At 42.1% G+C, this 27948-nt stretch overlaps 1 protein-coding gene across 7 annotated transcripts in view; it reads left to right on the top strand.

Annotated features, from left to right (window-relative positions):
- Positions 1–27948, top strand: part of rap1gapa (RAP1 GTPase activating protein a) — a 475427-nt gene that overhangs the window by 24565 nt on the left and 422914 nt on the right. For 6 of the 7 annotated variants that reach the window (XM_068016824.1, XM_068016829.1, XM_068016823.1 and 3 more), the window contains exons 2-3: positions 9182–9223; positions 23811–23846. In XM_068016824.1, coding sequence (XP_067872925.1) covers positions 9182–9223; positions 23811–23846 — 78 coding nt within the window. The remainder of the gene's footprint in view (positions 1–9181; positions 9224–23810; positions 23847–27948) is intronic. The other variant, XM_068016826.1, reaches the window with a different exon arrangement.

Below are 27948 nucleotides of genomic sequence, written 5' to 3'. Positions count from 1 at the left end.
GGAGTAGCCCTAGAAGTCTAAAACATTGACAGTTTTTTTTTAGTCCTCATGCTCTGAGGTTTACATAGTATTTCCAATGTAGAAAGAGGCCATTCAGCCCAACAGGCCTGTCCTCTCTTTATGTTCCATATGAGCCTGCTCCCATCTTATTTCATCTCACCCCAACAACATATTCTTCTTTTCCTTTTTTCCTCATTGTATTTATCTAACTTCACCTTAAATTTAAGTTTAAAGCATGTTCACAGCAGCAGGTTATATTTTGAATCTAGGCTGGGGTTGTTTTGAAGAACAGAATTAAGTATAAGTGTTGAGAATGTATCTTTTACCTCATCCACCTCATTACTTACTGCATAATGTCAAGATAAACATTGGTGATTAACATCTCATGGTTGAGTTCTCTGAAACCCAACACTAGTGTTTCTGTGGCTGATTAACTGGGAAGCTTTGGTAAAGTCAACCAAAACTAAAGACCAGAACCTTGATCATTCGTTATTATTAGTAAGATGGATACATTGAAAGCCACAATGTTGGCAAATATCCATACTTCAAGCAATACAAAATTTTACAGTGAAAACCGATAAACAAACCAGTCCTAAAAATAATGTGATTTTGTTCTATTTTCCATTGAAAATATAAATCTTTACAGCCTGTCAAATTGACTGGACAGAAGAGATGATTCAGTGATTGTGGAAAAAGGCAATTTACCAGATGTTAGATTTTGTTTGCTGTCCATTATAGCTTACTACTTACAGATTGTTGATTTTGGCAAGTTTCAAGGGGTGTAAAACTAACATCTCCGCTACGGGATGATGTGTCTGCTGGGAGCCCTCAGAACTGTGCTCTCCAAGCTCATCTCATTTCATGCCAGCTTACATTCGGTGATACTGCAATGTGTACCTTCACAACTGTCTCCTTTGCAGTTGAATTCATTACTTATGGTGATCTATTTGATCAAGGCTGCACAGTAGACTAGTCACCCGCCAAGTACAAATCAGCCATTGTCAAGAATTTATAATCTACTTATTATCTTTCTTTCAAAGGCTCACCCCCATCTTAAAAATGTTTGTAAATATATATTTCTTTTGAGATTGGCGCAGGCTGGTTGAATACATGCCCCCTTAGAAAACCAGACAGACATGCAGGAACACGGTACAGTTGCGTATGCCTACAAAACACACACTGTAACTGTTAATTCAGTCAGCACAGAGGCATCTTGTGGACTGTACTTTCGTAATATTGTTATTCCAAACTTCAACTTCTCCCTTCCTCTTAGCTGACACTTTTGCATTGATCATATCTTTGTTTTGGTGACAAAAATGTTGTAATAAGACATGTACCCAAAAGAGATGCAAGAGAAAACCAATGTAACTGGTTGTTTAGGGTAAATGAGGTAGGCAGTGGAATGTCATTCCAGTGAATAATTGTTTTCTGCAGTGTTTATGCAGGCAAGTGGGAGCCGCGATTATCTTTTTTTAAAAGAATACTTTTTAAATGCTGTTGTCCTTGTATATGGACCAGGTGCTGGAAGGTGAGATTAGATTGGATGGCTAGTTTGGCCAGCATGGACACGAGGGGCTGAATGGCCTCATTCTGTGCTGTAATTTTTCTATGGTTCTATGTTTACAATGACGTGCATAAGAATTGATTCAATATGTTTATGCTCCAATGTGATGTACTCTCACACATTGTTTAAAATAAACCCTAAGTAGGTTCTCAATGAGAATGAGAATTTTAAATTGGAGGTGTTGGAGGACTGGGAGCCAATATAGATCAGTAAGGACCAGAGTCATCGCTGAGCGGGACTTAGTGCAAGAAAGGTAACAGGAGGCAGATCTTTGGATAAGCTGAAGTTTACAGAGTGGGAGGGATGGGAATCTAAACAGGAGAGCATGAGAATATTCAAGTCTGGAGTAGACAAAGGCACGATGAGAATTTCAGCAGCAGATGAGCTGAGGGAGGACAGAGACAGGCGATGTTTCAGAGACAGTAGTAGGTGATTTTTCTGATGGATAAGGGGCCAGAAGTTCAGCTTGCATTCGAGTCAGATGCAGAAGTTGCGAAGAGTCTGGTTCAACCTGAGACAGTGGCTAGGGAGGGAGCTGGAATCACTGAAGAGGCATTGGAATATGTGTTAGGCTAACCACACTGTTGAAATTTCACCCATTTTTAACTGCAATTCTGTGTAACTGCAGCCCCGAGCTTCCTGTAAAATTTTAAATGGATCCTGGTTTTCTTCTGACATTAAATACTGCATTAAGCAATAAGAATTTCTTGTTTTACATCACAAAAGGCATTATCCTTTCTTTGGATTTACCAGTGAAAGTAATTGACTGTTTCAGTTTACTCCTCATCCTTTTTACCCACTTATTTTGGTTCACTGACCATTCAAAAGTCTTTAAGAAATTGTTTAATGCCATGCACTTCAAAATTTACAAGCGAGCTGACAATAGCATTCCTCAGAGTTACAGGCTCAATTCAATTTCAGTTTTGTTGAGCCTCTTTCTCAGTAAAAGTGCACATCGGCACAGTTCCCCTTTTCCTCTGCTTCACCTTTGTGTTATGCTTCATTCTTTGTCTTCATTGCAGCTTCAGCTTTACAAAGCCTTGGTCAAACCCCACCTGGAGCACTGCATTCAGCTTTGGGCACCACACCTCAATAAGGATATGCTGATCTTAAAGTGGTGCATTACAGATTGACCAGAGTGAAACTGGGCTTAAAGGGTTTCATTATGAGGACATAATTTTAAGTATAGCAGATTATGGGGTAATGTGATTAAGGCGTTTCAAATGTTAAAAGGTTTTGCTAGGATGGACAGAAAGAAACTATTTCCTCTGATCAATAAAGAGGGGGCATAATTTTAAACTTAGCATTTTGCTATTTAGGAAGAAAATCAGGAAGCATATTTTCACACAAAGCCTGTAGAAATCTATTATTTTCTCTCCCAGAAGGCTGTGGATGCTGTGAGAGGTTTTGAGACTGAAATCGATAGATTTTAGTTGCCTAAGGGTACCGAGGGATATGGAACAAAGGCGAGTAGATGGGGTCGAGGTGCAGATAAGTCATCAAACCAAATGGCGGAGCAGGTTCAAGGGGCCAAATGGCCTTCTCCTGTTCCGATATTCCGGTGAAAATTGATGTATTCACATGAGAAAGGCAGACAGGGCATTTAGAACAATCAAATTTCAATGCAAATCTATTAGGAACCTGAAATAAAAACAGGAAGTGCTGGAAAAACACAGCAGGTCAGGCAGCATCTGTGGAGAGAGAAACAGAGTTAATGTTTTAGGTCAGTGACCCTTCTTCAGAACTGGCAGTTCCGATGAAAGGTCACTGACCTGAAACGTTAACTCTGCTTCTCTCTCCACAGATGCTGCCTGACCTGCTGTGTTTTTCCAGCACTTTCTGTTTTTATTTCAGATTTCCAACATCAGCAGTATTTTGCTTCTACTAGAAACCTACCAGGAAATACAGGCAGATGTATAACATTGATACGGGGGAAGGGATAAGAAAATGTGGGAAGGATTGTTACACTAACCAGTAAAATTTTCCCTTGAAACAAAACTAAAATGTTAAGCTTGCTGAGATTTGTTACTTCCGAAACACTCAGTTCAGGTCTCTTACTAATTTATACAATTCAGAAATGCTTTGGTAAAGAGCAATGCTATTCATAAGGACATAGAGAATAGTAGCAGGAGTAGGCCATATGGCCCCTCGAGCCTGGTCCACCATTCAAGACGATCATGGCTGATCTTCAACACCGCTTTCCCACCCAATCCCCATATCCCTTGAGTTCCCTAGAGTTGCTAACTTTTTATGATGATCCAAAGTGTTGTCTCCTTTGAGGATTGCTCTCAGGAATGCTGCCACATGCTGTACCTGCAATCCTTATGTCTCTCATTTCAGTCAGGCCACAGTGATCAGGAAACACCAAGCACTTCATCACAGGAAGTGAAGGAAAAGGCCATAGGCTGAATTTTCACCACAAAGATGGGAAACACAAGCCGGGTTTATTTTCAGGTCAGAAAGCTGCCTCTGGGGAGAAACTGATTAAAGTTAAGATTTTCACATGGGTGAGCCCTTAATTGGCATGAAGACAGGTTCCCTGTCCAATTAGGGGCAGCAGGCAGGCTCTCGAAGCTGGAGGGTCACTCAGAGGCCTTCCAGTTTCAGGGAAGCACCAACTGCAGTACAAGGTAAGTAACTGGGAGGGTGGTTCAACAGGAAGGTGCCCTCGGAGCCACTTTAAAAAAATTTTAATTCGAAAATAGAGAAAGCAGCCAGGCCACCACTGTGGTAGAGGGTGGGGGTGGGGAAATTCCACTACAGGGCAGTCTTTGGCTATACCCTACCCAGGCAGTCCAGGAGCGCTGGCACCCTGGCGGTTGTGATTGATTGCTCTGTGCCATGTTTGTAAGACTGCTCACTATGCTGTCAGTCAACCCTGAGGGGGGTGTGGTTCCAAAAGTGAAACTACGACAGATCCAGGCAACCATCTGAATAAATCCACAGAAATCGTGCATCTAGTTTCTTCATGTTTGGGGTACGAAACAACATCTGTGTATTTTTGAGCAGCTAACGGATGATACATCTACATTCAATAAGGCGGTAAGTGCGCTCGAGAAATACGTTGGTTGACGAGAAGTGTGATGGTTGAACGTTACACCTTCTGCTAGAGATGCCAGGGAAATGGTGAGTCCATAAAACAATTTGTGGCAGTGTTGTGTCAGTTGTCTTCTACATGCAAATTTGGCACACTAACTCGTGACCAACTACTTGAAAAACCTTCAATCCCACGAATTAGGGAACATCTACTCATGGAGGATGATGGTCTGATTTTAGAAAAGGCCACGACCTTGGCTATCCAAATTGAATCCGCCATGTTAGATTCGAAGATGTTACAAAAACATATGCCCTCAGGCTTAGGGGCGCAGACACAGCTTGCCCAATAGGCTCAAGTGCAAGGGTTATGGACAAAGAGACCTCAGCAGGCTCATTAACACTTGCCCTATCACAGTCAAGCACCCTCAAAAACGTGCCCAAATTGAGGGAGTACCTCATGGATTCAAAACATCATGTCTGACAGGAGGGAAAAATACAACTCAGACTCAAAGAGGAATCACTTTGCAAAGGTATGCAGGTCATTGAAGAAGAAGCCTTTGTCGGTTCGATATTTGGAGGAATCTATCCTGAGAGTGAAATACTGTATGTGTATACTATCGCAGACAGTAAAGCACTCAGTCCCATATACAGGGGTCACTTCAAGGATTTCACAGTCGCAATCGTGAGCATTTCAGTGTCACTCCTCAATGATATGGGTGCGAGAGTAGAGTGAAAACCTCTACTGTCGTTATTTTCCACCATCATCTGACATTGTTTAGTTTAGTTTAGAGATACAGCACTGAAACAGGCCCTTCGGCCCACCGAGTCTGTGCCGACCATCAACCACCCATTTATACTAATCCTACACTAATCCCATATTCCTACCACATCCCCACCTGTCCCTATATTTCCCTACCACCTACCTATACTAGGGGCAATTTATAATGGCCAATTTACCTACCAACCTGCAAGTCTTTTGGCTTGTGGGAGGAAACCGGAGCACCCGGAGGAAACCCACGCAGACACAGGGAGAACTTGCAAACTCCACACAGGCAGTGCCCAGAATTGAACCCGGGTCGCTGGAGCTGTGAGGCGGCGGTGCTAACCACTGCGCCACTGTGCCACCCTGTAATTGTGATAAAACCTGCAATCCAATGCTGGTGTCAAATGTTTCAACAGGGAGGTCAAGGTCAGTTTGAGGGCTAGCATATCCGAGGGGAAAATCTTTGAACAATTCATTCATATCCTTCTTCACACATATCAATCCACCCCACACTCTCTGACCGGAAAGACACCGGCCGAACGTATGGTTGATTGCAACATTCACACACTGCTGACCATTCTTCAGCAGTCACTGCCATCCAACATAAATGTCAGAGCAAAAGCAGAAGAAATCACAAAGCAACAAGGCAAAATAAAAGCATCCTCCAATAGTCAAACATGTGGAAGGAAACCACGATTTGCAGTTGGAGATTAGGTTCCCATCAAATGTCCAATCACAACCATAGGCTCGCGTTGTCTCCATTGCAAGATCAAGCAGATGCTCAGTACCAACGCTTATCTCTTGGATGACAACACCAAGCGGAACATGAGATACTTGATTGTGAGCAGCCCTGGAGATTTTGACAATTGTGACTATGAGGATACATTTCCTTTTCTGATTAGTGATCTTCATGTTGATCATCTACCTCAAGATGATCACAATGAACCACAACATCTTCATCGATCTCAGTGCCATTATAGGAGACCTCCATATCCCAAAGATTATTTGTGCACTTAAAGGAACAAATGCACTCTAAGAAATAATTCAATATATACCTGCTTGATGCTTATGAAGATTTAATTCAAAATAAGCTCACTAATCTACAAGGGGGAAAATACGCTGTTTGATTGCTCAATGATTGATTGCTCAATGATTGATTGCTCTGTGCTGTGTTTGTAGGACTGCTCACTATGCTGTCAGTCAACCCCGAGGAGGCGTGGTTCCAAAAGTGAAACCTAAGACAGATCTGGGCAGCCATCTGAATAAAAGCCTGCACACGCACAAATCATGTGTCTAGTTTCTTCCTGCTTGCGGTACAAAACAGAACACCGGCCTGTTGCCGGGTGCCTGTCTCCAGGCAGTTGAGCAGCACTCCCACCCCACCCCCGTCGTGTTGGGAAACTGGAGGCTGACTGGAAAACTTACCTTTAAAAAGCTCTTAACGAGCATAATTTCCTACCCACCACATGGGAGCGGGTGGCCTTCCTGGGCCCCAAAACTGTCTCCCCCAAAATGGCTGATGCTGGGAACCATGTCCTGCAACTGACATGCTGGCTCCTCCATTATTTTTGGGGTGATTCCCTCCCCCCTGCTGCCTCCATAACTGCCTTCGGGGGCCCTGAAAATTCAACCGTATAAGTTGGTTTTACTAGAACTAGACAAATATTCCATATTGTGTGGAAGGTGGGATAACTAGTGATACATGGCCTCTTGTACTCACTTTTGTTCACCATCTAAAGTAACAGTATTAATCTGTAACTTGGCAATAGCCCACAGCCAGATAGTCATGAATATTGGAATGTTATGTATCTTTATGACTCTGGGAGTTCAAGTATGCATGAATTGTGATCTAATCTCATGGGAATAAATAATAATAAAGAATGGACTGACCAAAAATCTATACAGAAAACTTTGGGGAAAGGCTCACAATTTAGTTTTTTATGCACAATCTGGACAATGGTCGATTGCTTGCCCGATAGGGTCTTCATTCATCAAATGGGAATTCTTAGCCACCAACTGCAAGATCAAGTCTAAATTGTCAAGCCAAAGTGGTGTGGAACACAATGAACAAGGATGTTCAACTTGATGTGAAGGTTCATATCTGACACGACAGAAATAGCTACTGCTGTAAAGACAGAGAATCTGAAGATACTGTTTGGGTGAAATGTGGGCTCCCACCTCAAAAAATGAAACCATCCTTTGACTTGTTAGAAAATGATCCAACAACAATGAGGTCATAACCGAGCAAACCGAAAATGTGCCTCTCTGAACTTCTGGAACTTGTAAAAAAAAAATCTACTGGACAATAGTCAAATAGGTCAGTAGCAAGAACTACCAAAGAGCCAATCACCTGGATAGGGATAGATGTTCTGCTTTTGCTGTTATTGGGGAGATATTCTGTAGATATACGGAGATTGAAAGTGCTTTGTTCTTGTAATTATTTCATTAAACAAAGGATTTTGTAAATTGGCCTGAGAAAGCAAAATATTGAGGTTACAAGTACTTTAACTTTGGAACAAAGGTTCAAAAAATTGATTTCTGCAGTCGCATTAAATTTTGCTGTAAATGGCAGAATTGCAGTGATAATCACTGCAGTCTTCCTCATTGAGCAAAAATGATCATGCAAAACATAGTAAATTCTGCTGAATGTTGCACAGAATCTAGGAAGATAGATTGACATAATTTTAGTTGCTACATGAATATAGCAACTTCCTGCTTTCACTTAGCTTGTGGTTTAGTGTCACTGGATCCAATTGACACACTACATTGAAATAAATGTTCAGTGGCAAAGATCTGGAAAACCTATCAGCCTTGATTCAGCACCGGCATCCCCGAGTCAGGAGGTCCCATCTGCCCTATTGGGTGGATATAAATGATCCCACGGCACTATTTCGAGAAAGAACCAGGAAGCTATCCCCAGTGTCCCGGACAATATTCATCCTTCAAACAACATAGAATCATACAATATTAAAACACTGGAGGAGACCATTCAGCCCATTGTGCCCCAGCTGGCTCTTTGAAAGAGCAATTGTGCTTAGTACCACATCCCAGCGTTTTGTCCGTAAACCTGTCAGTTCCTCAAATACCTGTTCAACTCCCTTTTTAAATTATTTATGGAATCAGCTTCCATCACCTTTTCATACGGAGCATCCTCAAACCTGTAACTATGCTCATCATTATCAACTGCCATGCCAAGTTCCGTATCATCTGCAAACTCTAAGATGTTGCTCTCTACACCTGAGTCTAGATCTTTTATAAAAATTGAAAAGAGCAATGGACCCTTCTTACAATAGAACATCACTGAAATAGATGACCTGGTCATTATCACATTTCTGTTTGTGGGATCTTGCTGTGTGCAGATTTGCTGCTGCGTTTCCACATTATAACAGTGACTACACTTCAAAAGTACTTCATTGGCTGTGAAGTGCTTTGGGACATCCTGAGGTAATTAAAAATACTATAGAAATGTAAGTTCGCTCTCTCTCTCGCTCTTTGTCTGGAGCCACTTTTCAGAAAAACAAACAAGGAAAATAAATTAAAAGGAAAATGGTCTAATTTAAAAGTATATATGCTATACAAGTAATAATAAATTCCACCTGAGTCTAATCATATTACCTCAGTACCAATCTCACAACCAGGGAGCTGAGCAAATAAAATAGCAGCGACAGGAGTGCATTGTAAACATAATTGTAAATATTTTGATGCACCAGTATATATGCTCTGAAATAAATTGTCAAATTTAGATGTATAAATCATTGATTCCAGCTGCTATTTTAAAGCAGAGAATGACCCATCGATTTACTTATATCTGCCCTCAGGTGGACGCTAAAGATCCCAAGGCACTATTTGAAGAAGAGCAGGCGAGTTATTTCGATGTCCTGGCCAATATTTATCTCTCAACTAACATCACTAAATATTAGATAAGAACAGAAAATGCTTAAAATACTCTGGTAGCATCTGAGGAGAGAGAAACAGAGTTAACATTTCAAGTCTGTGACCTTTCATAATCTCTCTTGTTTCTCTCTTATTTCTTTGAATTTGCTTTCGGACGGCAGCTGTTCAGGATTCTGCCATTCACACCTCCTCTAGACACATCTTTTGTTTCCTTACTTCTGCCATTACCACTCCCTTTGGCTTTGCACCATGAAACCTTATGTCATTTAATCTTTCCTGTCTTCCACCCTATCACAGACCTTCCCTTTCAGTTCTTTTCCCACCTTCCCCACTTTTATTTGCTTAAAACCTATTACATTTCTAACTTTTCCCAGTTCTGATGAAAGGTCAAAGACCTGAAACGTTAGCGCTGTTTCTCTCTCCACAGATGCTGCCTGACCTGCTGAGTATTTCCAGCATTTTCTGTTTTTATTTCAGATTTACAGCATCTGCAGTATCACTAATATTATCTGGTCATTTATCTCATTGCTGTTTGTGGGAGTTTACTGTGCACTAATTGGTTGCCGCCTTTCCCTATTTTCCAACAGTGACTACATTAAATTTGCTTTGAATCACTTTAAGAGATCCTGAGCTCATGAAAGGCTTTATCTTAATACATGTCCTTTCATTCTTTACACTGCCAGAAACTGCAACTCTAATCTTTAATGAATGTAATCCCCATTTGTATGACAAAATGTTTCTTTTCCAAATCAGCTTATACTGTAGAATCTTTTGTGGAGTATTTGATAGCAGTGGCATGATTTACAGGCATCCTTATTAAAATAGAAACTGAGTGCACAGCACAAAATTCCAGCTTCACTTTCTCACTGACTGATTGCTTTTTGTGCCCAGGTTATAATGTTTCAATGTTTAAATTTTAAATAATACATAAACATAGCAGATGTTGCTATGACATTCAGAAATTCAGAAATCTTATATTGGGCAAGCATTTCAAATAACTATGAGAATGCTTCTGATGAAAGGTCACTGACCTGAAACGTTAACTCTGTTTCTGTCCCCACAGATGCTGCCTGACCTGCTGAGTATTTCCAGCACTTTCTGTTTTTATTTCAAATTTCCAGCATCCGCAGTATTTTGCTTTTATGTGGGAATGGTATCAATGCATTATCTGATGACTCACACATAAGAGTCATATTTTGGTCTACCCTACCCGCAAATATTGCCTCAAAAATGGGTGTCATGTTGAGGGAAATATCAAGCACTAATCCTTTGCTCCGATTCTGCTCTTGAACAACACTGCACCCAAACTTCCTCAAAAAGCTTTGTGGTGGATTTTCCTGACCGTGCCTGAAGAGGACGCTGCAAAGTAAATTTCACGCAATTTAATGTCTGAGCTTTGCACTCAGATTTGCTCTCAGAGGGTTCAGTGAGGAGTGCAGGAGGGTATGCCAGGAGCAGCACTAGGCATACCTAAAAATCAGGTGTCAACTTGGTGAAGCTACGACACAGAACTACTTGCATGCCAAACAGTGGAAGCAGCATGCAATAGACAGGGCTAAGTGATACCACAACTAACAGATCAGATCTAACTTCTGCAGTCCTGTCACATCCAGTCCTGAATGATGGTGGACAATTAAACAACTGACAGGAGGAGGAGGCTCCACAATGCTCAGTTTGGGTTCTGCCAGGGCCACTCAGGCACTGACCTCATTACAACCTTGGTCCAAACATGGACAAAAGAGGTGAACTCAAGAGGTGAGGTGAGGCGTGAGTGACTGCCCTTGACATCAAAGCAGCATTTGACCCAGTATGGCATCAAGGAGCCCGAGCAAAACTGGAGTCAACGGGAATCAGGGGGAAAACTCTCCACTGGTTGGAGTCATACCTAGCACAAAGGAAGATGGTTGTGATTGTTGGAGGTCAATCATTTCAGCCCCAGGACATCACTGCAGGAGTTCCTCAGGGTAGTGTCCTTGGCCCAACTATCTTCAACTGCTTCATCAATGACCTTACCTCCATCATAAGGTCAGAAGTGGGGATGTTTGCTGATGATTTCACGATGTTCAGCACCATTCGCAACTCCTCAGATACTGAAGCAATCAGTGTAGAAATGCAGCAAGATCTGGACAACATCCAGATTTGGGCTGGTAAGTGGCAAGTTACATTCGCGCCACACAAGTGCCAGGCAATGACCATCTCCAACAAGAGAGAATCTAACCATCTCCCCTTGATATTCAACAGCATTACCATCACTGAAACCCCACTATCAACATCCTGGGGTTCACCATTGACCAGAAACTGAACTGGACCAGCCAAATTACTGTCGTTACAAGAACAGGTCAGAGGCTGGGAATTCTGCAGCGAGTAACCACCTCCTGACTCCCCAAAGCCTGTCCACCATCTACAAGGCACAAGTCAAGAGAGTGATGGAATACTCTCCACTTGCCTGGATGGGTGCAGCTCCAATGACACTCAAAAAGCTTGGCACCATCCAGGACAAAGTAGCCCGCTTGATTGGCACCACATTCACCACCTTCAACATTCACTCCCTTCACCACTGACACACAGTGGCAGCAGTGTGTCCCATCTACAAGATGCACCGCAGCAACTCACCAAGGCTCCTTCGACAGCACCTTCCAAACCCGTGACCTCTACCAACTAGAAGGACAAGGGCAGCAGATGCATGGGAACACCACCACCTGCAAGTTCCCCTCCAAGTCACACACCATCCAGACTTGGAACTATATCACCGTTCCTTCACTGTCGAAGGCTGAAGATCCTGGAATTTCTTTTGTAACCGTACTGTAGGTGTACCTACACTAAATCCTGGCTACCCGGCCCGAACAAACCTGACTACATGTGTTGGGTTTGGGTCGGGTCAATATTCAGTGTCCAGCATTCAGGGTCAGATCAAGTCTTGTTCGGGTTGGCTGTGGTTGGGTTTTGTTTTGTATTGTTTTCTTTTTAATCTACGTTTTGACGCAACTTTTTTTTTGTATTAATAACATGTTGATATTTTTGGGTTGGGTCCGGCGTGAAAAAAATTGAAGGACTCGGGCCCAGGTCGGGTTTTAATTTATACCTGAGCCAGGCTTTAATCTAAACCCAAGGACTGCAGCAGTTCAAGAAGGCAGCTCACCACCACCGTCTCAAGGGCAATTAGAGATGGACAATAAATGCTGACCTAACCAGTGACGCCCACATCCCATGAAAGAATAAAAAAAAACTTCCCGCTCTCACAGGGAATGGTTTCAAGATGGGACAAGAAGGAATTTCAGAGAAATACAAGTAGGGTCAGTGGTCTGACATGTTCCCGCTTCCAGGCGATCATTCCGGAGGCTGGTCAGCCTTGGCAGAAGCTACCCTTTCGACAGCAGCCAGTAGCCAATCTGCAGAATTAACTGCCTATTCATGGCTGATTGAGGAGGCTGCCGGGGTCTTCCCAGCAGTAGACGGGCCCCCCACTGAGTGCCAAACCCAGCAGGTGCCTGGAGGCAGCTTGCCAGTTGGTGGCCTGGGGGGCCCACGAGGCCTCCTGTTTAAACCCCCCCCCTCTGGAGCCGCGGCTATCTGCGTGCCATTGCTGCTGCCACTGGCCATCTTGTGGAGGGATTTCCAAGGCTGCAGGTCCTTTGATTGGACCTGCAGCATCAGAGACCTGGCAACCATCTCTAATTGGATGCTGGACCCAGAGGCGACCTCTTAATTGGTCACTTTTAGGAAGACCTATAAGCAGGTGTCCTGACAGACAGAGTGGGGTCAGGATCCAGAAATGGTTCCCCTTCATATCCTAAAAGCAGAAGATTCAGCCCAGAGTGCAAGGTGCAGTTTAGCAGAAAATCTCTACATAGAAGCTTGGCACCACAGATTCCCGAGCTGCTCATTGAAGTGCTAAAAGCCTGAAGTGTCATCAGTTTGGTGTTTTCATTTCTTTTTGCTGCTTCAGAAGTTTCTGCAGATTTCTGTTCCTATTTTTACACTTAGTGAAGGAGTCTGTGCTCAGTTCTGCAGCATTCCTTTTTTGAGAGTGGTCTTATTTGGAGGCAGACAAAGGGGAGACAGCCTTTGACAGTTGTTAAATGTGATTTTCCTGGACCATTTCTAAGCCACAAATGGTTCCTCTGCCACAGAGAGAAATAATAACATACTCCATCTGCTGCTTCACACAATTATTACAGACCAGTTTGAATGAAAGAAAATGCCCCAGTGTCACACCAGTCCCCTCCCTCTATTCCTGCACTATCATTCTTTATTCAGCTTTCCTTTCTTCCTTCATGTTTCCAATCCACAGATATGATAATAAGCAATTATTAACAATGCTTCATTGAATAAATATATCTGCTACTTGTCACCAAGGTGGTACTCTCTGACCCACTCCTTCCCAGACTCACTGCAGACTTTCTGATCCTTGTTCAAGATGCTACCATCATCCTAGCTCGCTAAAGTGGAACTCCTTGCAACATTTTAAAAGAACTTTCCCTTAAAGCCAATGAATAGTTAAAGACACCTTTTACAAGGAAACCTTCTAATCTAGTATTTGCACATTTAAAGATCTGCACTTTGCGAACCAAAATATTGTGTTAGCCATTAGCATGCTTTCACCTTACTAACAAGTTACTGTTGGATAAACTTGGAGGTTATAAGATCATTTTAACACAATAACTTTGTGCAATTGTAACATAGAACGTAGAATTTCACAGCAACCTGTGTACTGGAGTTCCTCTGTAGCAGCAGATTTTAATGTTGCTACCTTCAAAGCCTTAGATGCACTCGGGCCTCCTGTTCTCTGTGGGAAAGCATCTAATAGTACACTGCTACATGTATCTATAATATTCTGACGAGGATCCTGAAAACCTCTAGGTGTTGGGGGAAATGTCACAGCATTCTGCCTAAATTAACTTCAGACCGCACCAACAGTGGAAAATCCACCCTATGGCACCACCAGATTGAATAGGAGAATGTGTTGAACAATTCACAGTCTCAGACATGTTTTGTTTAGGAAGAAGGGTAATTGTTAGTTTCATGTCATAATATCCCAGGTTCATCATGCACATTCACTGAAGATATCAGTCTGTTAATAAATCTGCCATTTTGCTATGAACACTAGTTTAAAATGTCAGGAGAGAGGAGAGGCTATAACATTGATAGCTCACAGATATCAATAGGATCTTTTATAAAATGAATAAATATAACTTTCAAACAAGTGGCATTACACAATGTGGTGTATTCATAGAAGAATACGGAGGAGGAAATATAATGCAATGTGAAGTCTTGGTTAACTTCACTCTCAAATCATTAAACTAACTAATTAAACAAAATAGTTACATGTTGCAGAACACCTCCACTCAGTCCACAAGCAAAACCCCAAGCTTTCAGTCGCTTGCCATTTTAATTCACCACCTGCTCTCACACCCACACTTCTGTCCTCAGCCTGCTGCAGTATTCCAGTGAAGCCCAATGCAAACTCAAGGAACAGCAGCTTATCTTCCGATTAGGCACTCTGGACTCAACATAGTTCAACAACTTCAGACCATGACTGTCATTTTGATTTTTTTTTTAAACCCATGTACCAGTCTCAAACTTGTTTTTCATATTTGTTTTTCCACAGAGCTATTCATTATTCTGCCATTAACACTCTTAGCAAAGGCTTTGTCTTTTACTACAGACATTACTATTCCCTTTTCCTTTTGTTCCATGACATCTTTGTGATATAACCTGCTATGCCTGTGCTGGGACGAGGGAGCAGTACCCCAGGACATGCGCGATGCCAATATCATCACCCTCTATAAAACCAAAGGTGACCGCGGTGACTGCAACAACTACCATGGAATCTCCCTGCTCAGCATAGTGGGGAAAGTCTTTGCTCGAGACGCTCTAAACAGGCTCCAGAAGATGGCCGAGCGCATCTACCCTGAGGCACAGTGTGGCTTTCGTGCAGAGAGATCGACCATTGACATGCTGTTCTCCCTTCGTCAGATACAGGAGAAATGCCGTGAACAACAGATGCCCCTCTACATTGCTTTCATTGATCTCACCAAAGCCTTTGACCTCGTCAGCAGACGTGGTCTCTTCAGACTATTAGAAAAGATTGGATGCCCACCAAAGCTACGAAGTATCATCACCTCATTCCATGACAATATGAAAGGCACAATTCAACATGGTGGCTTCTCATCAGAGCCCTTTCCTATCCTGAGTGGCATGAAACAGGGCTGTGTTCTCACACCCACACTTTTTGGGATTTTCTTCTCCCTGCTGCTTTCACATGCGTTCAAGTCCTCTGAAGAAGGAATTTTCCTCCACACAAGATCAGGGGGCAGGTTGTTCAACCTTGCCTGTCTAAGAGCGAAGTCCAAAAGTACGGAAAGTCCTCTTCAGGGAACTCCTCTTTGCTGACAATGCTGCTTTAACATCTCACACTGAAGAGTGCCTGCAGAGTCTCATCGACAGGTTTGCGGCTGCCTGCAATGAATTTGACCTAACCATCAGCCTCAAGAAAACAAACATCATGGGGCAGGACGTCAGAAATGCTCCATCCATCAATATCGGTGACCACGCTCTGGAAGTGGTTCAAGAGTTCACCTACCTAGGCTCAACTATCACCAGTAACCTGTCTCTAGATGCAGAAATCAACAAGCGCATGGGAAAGGCTTCCACTGCTATGTCCAGACTGGCCAAGAGAGTGTGGGAAAATGGCGCACTGACACGGAACACAAAAGTCCGAGCGTATCAGGCCTGTGTCCTCAGTACCTTGCTCTATGGCAGCGAGGCCTGGACAACGTATGTCAGCCAAGAGCGACGTCTCAATTCATTCCATCTTCGCTGCCTCCGGCGAATCCTTGGCATCAGGTGGCAGGACCATATCTCCAACACAGAAGTCCTCGAGGTAGCCAACATCCCCAGCTTGTACACACTACTGAGTCAGCGGCACTTGAGATGGCTTGGCCATGTGAGCCACATGGAAGATGGCAGGATCCCCAAAGACACATTGTACAGCGAGCTGGTCACTGGTATCAGACCCACCGGCCATCCATGTCTCCGCTTTAAAGACATCTGCAAACACGACATGAAGTCCTGTGACACTGATCACAAGTCGTGGGAGTCAGTTGCCAGCGATCGCCAGAGCTGGCAGGCAGCCATAAAGATGGGGCTAAAGTGTGGCGAGTCGAAGAGACTTAGTAGTTGGCAGGAAAAAAGACAGAGGCGCAAGGGGAGAGCCAACTGTGTAACAGCCCCGACAAACAAATTTCTCTGCAGCACCTGTGGAAGAGCCTGTCACTCTAGAATTGGCCTTTATAGCCACTCCAGGCACTGCTTCACAAACCACTAACCACCTCCAGGCACTTATCCATTGTCTCTCGAGATAAGGAGGCCAAAAAAGAAGAAGAAGAATCACTCCTGCCCCATCACACACCTTCCTTTTGTTCTTTCCCCCACCCATTTTACTTGCTCAAAGCCTAACTTTCGGCAGTTCAGATGAAATGTCACAGACCTAAAATGTTAACTTTGTTTCTCTCTGCACAGATGCTGCCTGACCTGAGTATTTACAGCATCTGTTTTTAATTTCAGATTTCCAGTATTTAACAGTATTTTGCTTTTAATTTTATGTTCAATCCTGTTCCAAATCAGGACAGAGCATAAAATTGTATTAACCAAATCCTGACACTCTCCTACTCTGAGCTCCAAACCATTCTATACAAGCACAGTGCAGTAACTAGCATAGGAAATAGCTAGACTAAGTAATTATAGTCCAGAGTAAATAAGTAACTAACTATTCCATACACAATTCCCATCAACTTATATTAGCTGCAGGTCAAGACCACAAGTTGTGATTATTACAGATGGGTTTTAAACTTTTTTTTTTAGAATATTACAGCACAGTACAGGTCCTTAAGTTGCGCCGACCTGTGAAACCATCTGACCTACACTATTCCATTTTCATCCACTTGTTAACTTACAAAGCATTCCTAATAGCTGTGCTTTTTAAAAGCAATCTTGAAGCAGGTTCCACTGTTCATCTCAATTAGGAGATAATAGTAATTATTCCATTAAAGTTAATTGAATGTCACCAGCTGATTTTCATTGTTCAATAATTGATTAGGGAGCTGCCTCCTCCTCACTCACCCCTGAGGTATTAGTTTAGCCTTCAACCATAAAGTGATTCCTATCTGGCTTTTGGATAACTTGTAATTGCCTCAAAATCAAGTTTTGCCTTTTAGTTTGGGCTGGAGTTCAATTTCTCTTTAATCTCAAACCAGAATGAACTTTAAGTGTGTCCATCTCTCGTTAGCTGGTAGGTTTCCAGTTTTTGAAACTCTTTTTAAGTCAGGTGACTTTTTTACTAGGCTTAGCATCATCTGTAGTATCTAAATCAGATACCTGTGCCTTGGTTGTGCTATGTTTCAAAGACCAGATTAATAACCTGAAATTATCAGAATTAGTATTTCAAACTGTTGTCACTCGATTTAACATGCAGTATTTAACCCCCTTGGCCATTAATATTTCATTTTGATGCCTCTAGAAAGATGAGGGTCTTGAGTCATTTCATTAAAGTCAAAAGTACTGTATATATCTTGAAGGCACTAAGAGTGAGAGGTCATTTTATAAGTTTTACTTCTTTTATACAAAGCTTTATGATAAAGGTAAGGATTATAGAGAGATACAGCACTGAAACAGGCCCTTCGGCCCACCGAGTCTGTGCCAACCATCAACCACCCATTTATACTAATCCTACATTAATCCCATATTTCCTACCACATCCCCTCCTACATTAATCCCATATTCCCAACCATTCTCCTACCTACATTAAGGGCAATTTACAATGGCCAATGTACCTATCAACCTGCAAGTCTTTGGCGGTGGGAGGAAACCAGAGCACCCGGCAGAAACCCACACGGTCACAGGGAGAACTTGCAAACTCCACACAGGCAGTACCCAGAACTGAACCCAGGTCGCTGGAGCTGTGAGGCTGTAGTGCTAAGCACTGCGCCGCCGATGTGTGGAGTTACGGGCCAGGTAGCAGAATGCATTGGAAGATGAGTACAAAACAAAACACACTGGATAGGAGTTGAGAGAAGTTTCTCAAACTAGCACAAAATGGGGATTGGTGTCCCACAGAGATGTGTTTTGGGACCACTGTTCACTATATGCATAGGTAGAGTATTAAAATTGGCAGATGATACCAGGTTGGGGGTGATTATAGCTAATAATGTGAAGGACTGCACCAAAATAGAGGAAGATATAAGCAGGCTTACAGATTGGATAAATTTCTATGAAGTAAACAATGTGGTGGTTCATTTTGGTAGGAGGAAAAAGGTCACATATTCCTTGGCAGATTAATAATGCTAAATGGAGTAGAGAGATCTGGGAATATACAGGTACATAAATTGCTAAAAGTAGTCAGAGTGGTTGAAGCAGAAAAAATTGATGCATTTAAGGGGAGGCTTGATGGATGCATGAAGGAGAAGGGAATTGAGGGATGTAGGGTCAAATGGAAAGAGGTATTTAGAATGGGAGAAAGCTCATACGGAGTATAAACACCAGCATAGGCCAAATGCCTGTTTCTGTGCTGGAGAAGCAAATCTGTAATTCTATGTATTTTAGCTATATGCTGAAGAGTTTTTGTTTAAAAGTCCCTGCTCTTCTGAAGCTACTGACGTTCAGGATAGCGGTTATTCAGCTGTTGACCATTCAATGGTTCACTCCCCAACTCCCTAAAAATCATCTGAGTTCAGCTCGAAGCCTAGATTTTTAGATCAGCATTTTTAATTGTAGTGTTAACACATGTGTTTTAAACATGTTAAAGTAACATTGATCAAGGAAGAACGTTACTCATCTATTGATCATACGGATTATAATTGAACTTATTCTGTGCTCACCTAAGACCCAGGTGTGTACAATTCCTTGCAACAATCCAGACGGGAACTTTGTGTAATAATCACCTCCTATGCCTAAGGATGCTCCAGTGGATTGTACTGATTTGACCAGAGATCAAATTTGACCTGTTCCCTGGTCTGTGTGACTCCATTCTGTACTGTACATTTACCAAGAGATCTGTCATTAAAGAAGTTGTATTTCTATAGCTCCTCCCACAACTTTGAGAGTCTCAAAGTGCTTTACAGACAATTAAGTACTTTTGAAGTGTAGTGACTGCTGTAATGTAAGAAGCAAAAGCTGTTAATAAACTGTGCTCAGATTTGACTTGGTTGCAGATTTGCCAATGAGCTTTTCTGTTTGCTTGTCCAAACCTGTAAGAGGTATTCCGTTACCGAAATCACATTCCCTAAATTTTCTAATAGAATTTCAATATGGTTATCCTTCAGCAGGTGACCCTATAGTATATTGGCCATCAGGTCAATGGACAGGTACTAAGCTGAGAGGCTGCCAACTTTCCCGGCTCCAGGACACCCGCTTGCCACGGGTAAAATCCCCATGGAGACGGGCGAAGACCCTTAGTGGCTGTTAATTGGCATCTTAAGGGCCTTGATTGGCCTGAGGTAGGCGGCCCATTTTCTGACCTCCCCTCCCCCGCCCTACGTAAAGTGGGGTGGGAAGGCCTCCCGGAGCCTCCCGCTGCATTTTACGCCCCGTCACCCGCCACCATCCTGCTCACTGGGGGTGGCATAAAATTCCGGCCATTGCGTATGTTTAAAGCAGAGATTGATAGATTTCCAAATACAAATGACATAAGGGGATATGAGGATAGAGTGGGAAAAAGGCATTGAAGTGGATGATCAGCCATGATTGTATTGAATGGTTGAGCAGGCTCGATGGGCTGAATGGCTTACTCCTGCTCATATGTTCCTATTTTTTATTTGCTCTTGGAATGTGGGAACATGAGCATGACAGCATTTATTCTTTCTTTTGGGCCTCCTTATCTCGAGAGACAATGGATACGCGCCTGGAGGTGGTCAGTGGTTTGTGAAGCAGCGCCTGGAGTGGCTATAAAGGCCAATTCTGGAGTAACAGGCTCTTCCACAGGTGCTGCAGAGAAATTTGTTTGTTGGGGCTGTTGCACAGTTGGCTCTCCCCTTGCGCCTCTGTCTTTTTTCCTGCCAACTACTAAGTCTCTTCGACTCGCCACAATTTAGCCCTGTCTTTATGGCTGCCCGCCAGCTCTGGCGAATGCTGGCAACTGACTCCCACGACTTGTGATCAATGTCACACGATTTCATGTCGCGTTTGCAGACGTCTTTATAACGGAGACATGGACGGCCGGTGGGTCTGATACCAGTGGCGAGCTCGCTGTACAATGTGTCTTTGGGGATCCTGCCATCTTCCATGCGGCTCACATGGCCAAGCCATCTCAAGCGCCGCTGACTCAGTACAGCATTTATTGTCAATCCCTAATTACCCCAACCACTGGGGGGCGGGGGAGGGGCAGAAATTATAAGGCAAGGGCATTAAAAAGCAAGCACACCGTGTTGGACTAATGTCTCATGTATAGCAAATCAAGGAGGAGGAGTAGTCCCTTCCCTGCAAGATGTTACTGAGCTGATTGGATTTATGCAGCAATCCAGCATCTTTTCATTGTCATTACCTGCTTTAATGAATTCAATTTCCCAACTTGCTATGGTGGGATTTGAACTCTCGACCTGTATTCTTCATCCATTAGCACTAGGCAACTGTACTGTGGAACCATGGCAGGATGAGCAGTCAGGTTTTTCTCAACAATGCTACTATTTCCTCAGCACACATTGATTTGTTGTAAGAATGGAACTGTCCCACTTTGGCCTCTGTGCTTTTTTTCTTGATGACTGTTACTACTGAACACTGAAAATTATTTTCTGTCAGAATAAACACTGAAAGTCTACATCTTCAGAATTACTGACCATAAACTCACCAAGCAACAAGAAATAGCCTAACGGAAGCAAGATAATTTATTTCTCCTTAAACTGACATTAACATTGAGCATAATAAAAACAAGAAATGCTGGAAATATTCAGCAGGTTTGGCAGCATCTGTGGAGAGAGCAGCAGAGTTAACGTTTCAGGTCAGTGACCCTTCTTCAGAACTAGAACAGTTCTGATGAAAGGTCACTGACCTGAAATGTTAACTCTGCTTCTCTCTCCACAGATGCTGCCAGACCTGCTGAATATTTCCAGCATTTCTTGTTTTAATTTCAGATTTCCAGCATCCGCCATGTTTTGCTTTTATTAACATTGAGCGTGTCTGCAGCTCTGCCAAGCTGATACCCGTATGTAGATGCGATGCTTTTCGTTCCTCTCCTTTTGACTGACTTTACTACACCCAGAGGGTGGTGGGGGTCTGGAACTCCCTGTCTAAAAGGGTGGTAGAGGCAGAAACCCTTACTACATTTAAAACACACTTGGATATGCACTTGAAGTGCTGTTAGCTACAGGGCTACAGACCAAGAGCTGGAAAGTTGGATTGGGCTGGATAGCCTTTTTTTTTGGCCGGCACAGACACGATTGGCCTAATTATCTCCTTAAGTTTTGTAAATGTTCTGTTACAAAATCTCCTGGAATTATTTAAAAACTTGCTGATTGCTCCACAATATTGATGTGATAACGAGCCAGTTACACTGTGTGTTTATGTTACTGCAGGAGGAAATCTCTCAGCACCTCAAACTTCACACTTGCTGCAGTGTAATTGTAATCAGTGGAAAATGAACTTGAAACATTAAGATCAAAGATTCTTGGCCAATCTGTTAGATGACCTTTTAGTGTTTCATGTAGTTGGACTTTCACTAACCTCAAAATGTCTTCTGAATGTCAGTGAGCACTGTTTGCACATGTCTGAGTTTTTGTGGATAGTGCTCTGCTGTCCTCTAGATTGAGTGCAGTGGAACTCTCTGTGCTGCTGGCTCACATTACTGATGTTAAACCCGTACAACAACAATTTGCATTTATATAGCACCTGTAACTCAGTAAAATGTTCAAAGCAAAGATCCCTCTAAGCTGCACAGCCACGCTGCAATTGAAAATGTGCCACGCAAGGGACGAACGGGCTGCACACAAGCAGCGGTCCCTTTAAGATGTACATCTGCGCGACTGTGTGGCAATCTTAAAGGGACCATGTACAGCGAAGGGACATTAAAAGGAACATTGATCGCAAGCTGCTTCACAGGAGCAATTATCAAACAAAATTTAACACCGAGCCACATATCAAAATTAGGACAGGTGACCAAAAGGTTGGTCAAAATGGTAGCTTTTAAGGAGTATCTTAGAGGAGGAGAGAGGGGCAGAGAGGTTTAGGGAGGGAGTTCCAGAGGTTAGGACCTAGGCAACTGAAGGCTCCACTAATGGTAGAGTGATGAAAATCGGGGAAGCACAAGAGGCCAGATTTGAAAGAGTGCAGATCTCTCGGAGGGTTGTAGGACTGGAGGAGGTTACAGAGATAGGGAGGGGCGAGACCAAGGAGGGAATTGAAAACGAGAATGAGAAGTTTAAAATTGAGGTAAACCTGCAGTATGAAAACAGTCGAGGGGATTTTCTATCCTCTCCCCTCGCTCCTACTCCATCATTGGCTTAAAAAAATCATCTGTTTGGATTAGTTGGTGGAAACAGATTTTAAGAGGTTTACAATTACTTTTGTTCAATGGTTCTGCTACATTAATGGATGTGATGGCATTAATCCCTGGTCCGGCCCATTTTACTAAATAAAGCCTTTAATCGCATCGAGTTGCTCGGAGTGCAGATTTGTGGCGTTTTTGCTCATTGTAAATTAATTTATTTGCCTGGGTTTGTCATTATTTTATGTATTTAACTGGGAAATCAATAAAGCTAGATTCAATCAAGGTAAGTTAGCAAAGCAATTCCACTGCAACGTTAGCTGTTATTTTCGGCAAAACACATAGATAGGCTGTGATAACTCCTCAAATTGTATTTTGGTAAAATCAGATCATCAATATTTGCTTGGCGAGTACAGAACTTGAGTATTGCTGTAAAAAAAAGAGACATGCTGTCGGAACTTTTCATCTGTCCTGATACGTGCAAGTCGAAAAGCTTCGACAGCATGTCTCTTTTTTTTCAGCAATAATCAATATTATAGCATAAAATATTCTCAAAACAACTTGACTACAAAATACATTTGGATAAGAGACAGCATTTAAAATACTAATACTGATGATATAGTTGCAAACTATAGAAGCACCTAGCTACTATTCATTTGAAACATTCATCTTCTGTAGTGCAAGAACTCAAATATATACCAGATGCTTCGCTATGATCAAAGACCAAGTAGCAATCTGACTAGAAGGAATGCTCATTGAACTTGCACCTCTCCATGTAAGAATGTGAAATGAACCTTTGACTTTATTGTAATAATGGATTATATAGAATTCCAGAGTAAACAGTGAACAGACCCATTTGAACATATTAAACTCAGAAACCCATCTGAAGAAACTAGCCACATTAATACAGCTTTAATAATGCATCTCCTGTTTGAAGTGATTTAACTTGCACCAAATTAAATCTCAGTGCTCTGAAGGCACAAGATTTGTGTGTTTATATCTTATTATTTGAAGATTAGAAAATGACTTCAGGACAATTAAAAGTTCTGTGTCTAATTCCTTTTTATTTCTTCTCTTTTCAGGATAGATAAGTCTTTTATTCGCTTGAGAAGTGCACAGTAAGTAACTGTTTTATCCAGCTTGTGCATAGTGTACCTTGTGACTGGACTACTGTTTTATTAGGTGATGTTTATAATCTGTTGTAAGAAGGATAAATATTGAAAAGTTACTGGTAAGTTGATGCAGGGGCAGTAGAATGGAAAATGCATTCAACATGATTGTCTCAGTTTTTTTGAGGATTAACAGATTAAAGTTTGTCAAAATCTGACTAACCTGCTCTATGTAATCGATATTAACAATGGAAATAAGTCCCAGTTAAAGAACACCAGTTACACAAGTTCAAAGAAACTGAAACTTCAATAACGTGAAGCTATGTTACTGAGAGTACATGGTTCCTACAAATATTCCACGCTTGTTTTAAACTGTGATTGGCATTTAGAGTTTAACAAAGATAGTGTGTACCATGCAGTGTTAGTGTAACAGTTCCAGAGGGCTGTTCACATGAAGAAGCATGCATACCTGAAGGATTTGCAGTTCTGAGGCCTCCTGGTCACCAGTAATATAGGGATGCATCAGTTACTTAACTTATTCAGTAATGAACAAGTTACCTTTACTGTTTTGTCAAATTGAGGGAGCCTGACCTCCAGTTGGTGAGAAGTTGATTCTGGCAAATCTTCTGTATTAATGTCCTTGAAGGAACAGGAAGGCAAGCAGCAATTCTGAACAACGGAAATGTAACTTGCAAAGAAATGTTAAGTAGGTTGGTCTTACTCTGATTGGAAAAGAGGAGACACTGAAGTGATTGAATTTGATTTTTCAAGTTTATGATGGAGATTGACAAAGTTGAATGAGGCAAGTTCACAATGCCGAAGAGTTCAAATAGCAGGGAACACACGTTTAAAAATGGAGAAACAGGAGTAAAAATGCATGTTGTGCAGAGCTATCTTACATTTAAGGGTATTAGACTGGTGGAATAACAGTGCATTTACACAGCAGCTTCAGTGTTCCTATGAAACAGATGCCACTTTGCAGCAATGGTGAAGTTGCAGCACAATTCTCAAGTCAAGGTCAACTGGTCTCCAAAACCCAGCAGTGCAAGGCCCTCTCCAGGTAGTGTCTCACAGCTTAGGTTTCACACCATGAGCAGTATAACTCCAGTGCAGTATTGAATGGTTTACAGTGTGTGTAGCGAGTCCACCGGATGTGATGACCGCTGTAAAAATACCTGGAGTTGATTCACATGTTTAGTAAATGCAGAAACTCTTTCGAAAGAGCTGGGACAGATCCAGTGAGCTAAATGGCCTCCTTCTTTGCTGTACTATTCTATGATTCTATAAATGTTGGGTACAAATGAATTCTCAACTTGTGCTTGAGTTGTCCATCATCTGTTCTGGTTTCAGCCTTTCATGATGCAGCATTAAATAAGTTTAAAGTACAGCTGCAGAGATCAGGGCAATTCCAAGTACCTAAACCAGGTTATTAGTAATGTCTTAGGCACTTCTGCCTTAGTATGTGAATATCCTTTTGTAAGGATTTTCATTCCCTTTATAAACTAAATTGTTTCAAAAACTGGCACAAATCTGTCATTATAAAATATTTGCTGAAATGACTAGAAGTGTAATTTAGCAAGGCAAAAGCATGGTTGTAACATTGGGACTAGAGCTTTGCTCATGAATGCAGTTTACCAATATCAAACATCCCAACATCATGAATGGAAATTTCATGCTGCAATTTATTAAACCCCTCTTTCAGGACCCTGGTATCATCCCAGTTGTGAGTTCCTCCTCAATATGTCCATGAATTCACTCTGGGCATCCTGTGCCATGCTCACTATTCCATCTATCACTGTCTCTCCCAGAGTGGCTCACTGCCTCATTCCCTCTTTTCCAGCAAAGATCCCACCAATCTGTTCCTAAATTTAATCTTTCTAACCATCTCCTCTTTCCTTTTATCATTTATAACTCCCCTCCCAGTCATTGGTCCTTCCTATGCTTCCTTCGCCAGCTCTACGGTGCCTTCCAGAAAATTTGCTCACCATGAACAAGCCGCTCTCTGTCCCTGATCACATCATGGATGATTTATACACATACTGAAGCTGATGAAAACTTAGCTCAGGAATTGTGACTCCTTTCCTCTCAGTGAAACCACACATTCCATCATGCCTGCCCATTAAGATTGAGGCTATCAATGTAGCCACCTCAACAGTTGTCTCCTCCGTGTATGTTATTAATACCAGTGCGACCTTTCCAAGTCTGGCAGTTAACATTGTCTCTAAAATGTTTAGAATGAGGAAAATGAGCTTGTAATTATTGGACAACATTTTGACCTTGCCTTGTGAGTAAATGCAGTGAGGACCACTTAACAATCACAAGTTGCTAAGTTGCTAAGTCCTGACTTTGATTTACAAGCACTGCTATAACTTCAGGAAAATAAGTTGCTTGTAATATTGTCATTTCATACAAACTGCCTGGGGATTTCGGATTTTAAATTGCTGTATTTTAATTAAGAACATACATTTATAAACAGGAAAAGGACATTAAACCCAATAAGGCTGTCCCTTCTTTGACATCATACCAACTCTGACCCAGCTGGAACGGGTTTCTAGAAATAGTGATTAAGGCTGGGAAAGTGGACTTATTTGAGTAATAGCTGGATGTGAGGCTTGGTATTCTGGAATGAATCTAATACACAATTGTCTGACTTCATCCTCATTGATCTTGCGATATCCCTCAATTCTTTCTCTTTGCAGTAGCTGCTCGCTACTGTGTTGGTTTGGTTCAGTCTTCTTATCTTATAATCTAGGCCAGCACTTCAATGCAGTACATTGTTAAAGGTGTCATCTTTTAGACTAAGGACCCGGTACCTGTTCAGGTGGATTCAAAAGGTCCCATGCAAAAATTTGAAGAAGATTAAAGAGTTCTCTCACACCGTTTATCCCTCATCCAGCACTACCAAAAAAAGCAGGATATCTGACAATCCATTTGCTGTTGGTGGGATCTTGCTGTGTATAAATTGCCTGATGATTTTACATACCTTAGAATAGTGACTACCTGCAAAAGTGATTCGATTGTAATGCACTTTAGGATGTCCTGAGGTTATGATGAGGTGCTGTATAAAGGCAAGATATTTTTCTAATTCTCTCGTGAATCACTTTAGTACTCCCCCCCACTGCACCCCATCCCACCCCCCACAGTGCCTTTTCCTGGCAACAAATTTGTTTTATGCACAATATCATTCCACTCAACTTCCTCCCTCAATTCTAATTTCATTTTTAACTTTGATCCACTGGTCTTTGAATCAATTCCAGAGTCTGACTGCAGCTCTTTACCCAGCCCACCCCGTGGGCCTAGTCTGCAATACTGAAGTCTATAGTAACACACTTGATGTTGTTATCCCAGCTATAATCAACTGGCCAGGGATCCATGATCCGATTACACATTAGACAGTACACCAATCACTAAACTACTGGAAGAGCTCAAAACTTGTGGCAAGTCATTTTGATGAACAGATTTGAACATTTTTTAATTGTCAGGAATAATATTTAGGGTATTTTCTCATTTGCAATGATATCAGACAAATTATTAAAAAATGTAGAAACCATCCCATGAGAAAGTATTAAAAGATCAAAGACTCCTTTGCTAGTGGATGGATTTCTATCACATTTTATTAAATTTTGCATGTCCTGGAAGATGCACATGTTCTTTTTGTAATTGTGTCATCACAAGTGATGAGTCAAAGATACTTGCAAATGTTTGTGGAAAATGGCTTTGATCTTTTGGTCTTGATAACCCACCAACCCCCACCCCTTCCCTGGGATTTTATTCTAAAATTACTGCCTCATTACCAGTCTTTCTGTCTTCAGTGGTTTCCTAAAGATCTGTTTCTTCCAGTGGGGTGTTAATCATCACCCCTAAATCTTACTCTCTACTTGCTCTTTGTCATTTCCCCTGCTGAGCACTTTGGAGATGTTCCCTAACATGAAAACTGTTGGATAAGTTGTAGTTGGTTGTTGTCAATTTGCTTTCGGTAAAGCTCTTAAGTTCCAGGAGGTCAGGACACTGTTGTGGGAAGGGCTGGAGACAGAATTGCAAAGGTGACTTCTCCATCTGGTTGTAAATTGCACAGTACCTTAGATACAACAGACAAAAGCACATTTTTTCA

The sequence above is a fragment of the Heterodontus francisci genome, chromosome 37, assembly GCF_036365525.1.
Source record: "Heterodontus francisci isolate sHetFra1 chromosome 37, sHetFra1.hap1, whole genome shotgun sequence".
NCBI lineage: Eukaryota > Metazoa > Chordata > Chondrichthyes > Heterodontiformes > Heterodontidae > Heterodontus > Heterodontus francisci.
Note: the sequence above shows the minus strand (reverse complement) of the source record. Positions and strands in the feature narration are given on the sequence as shown.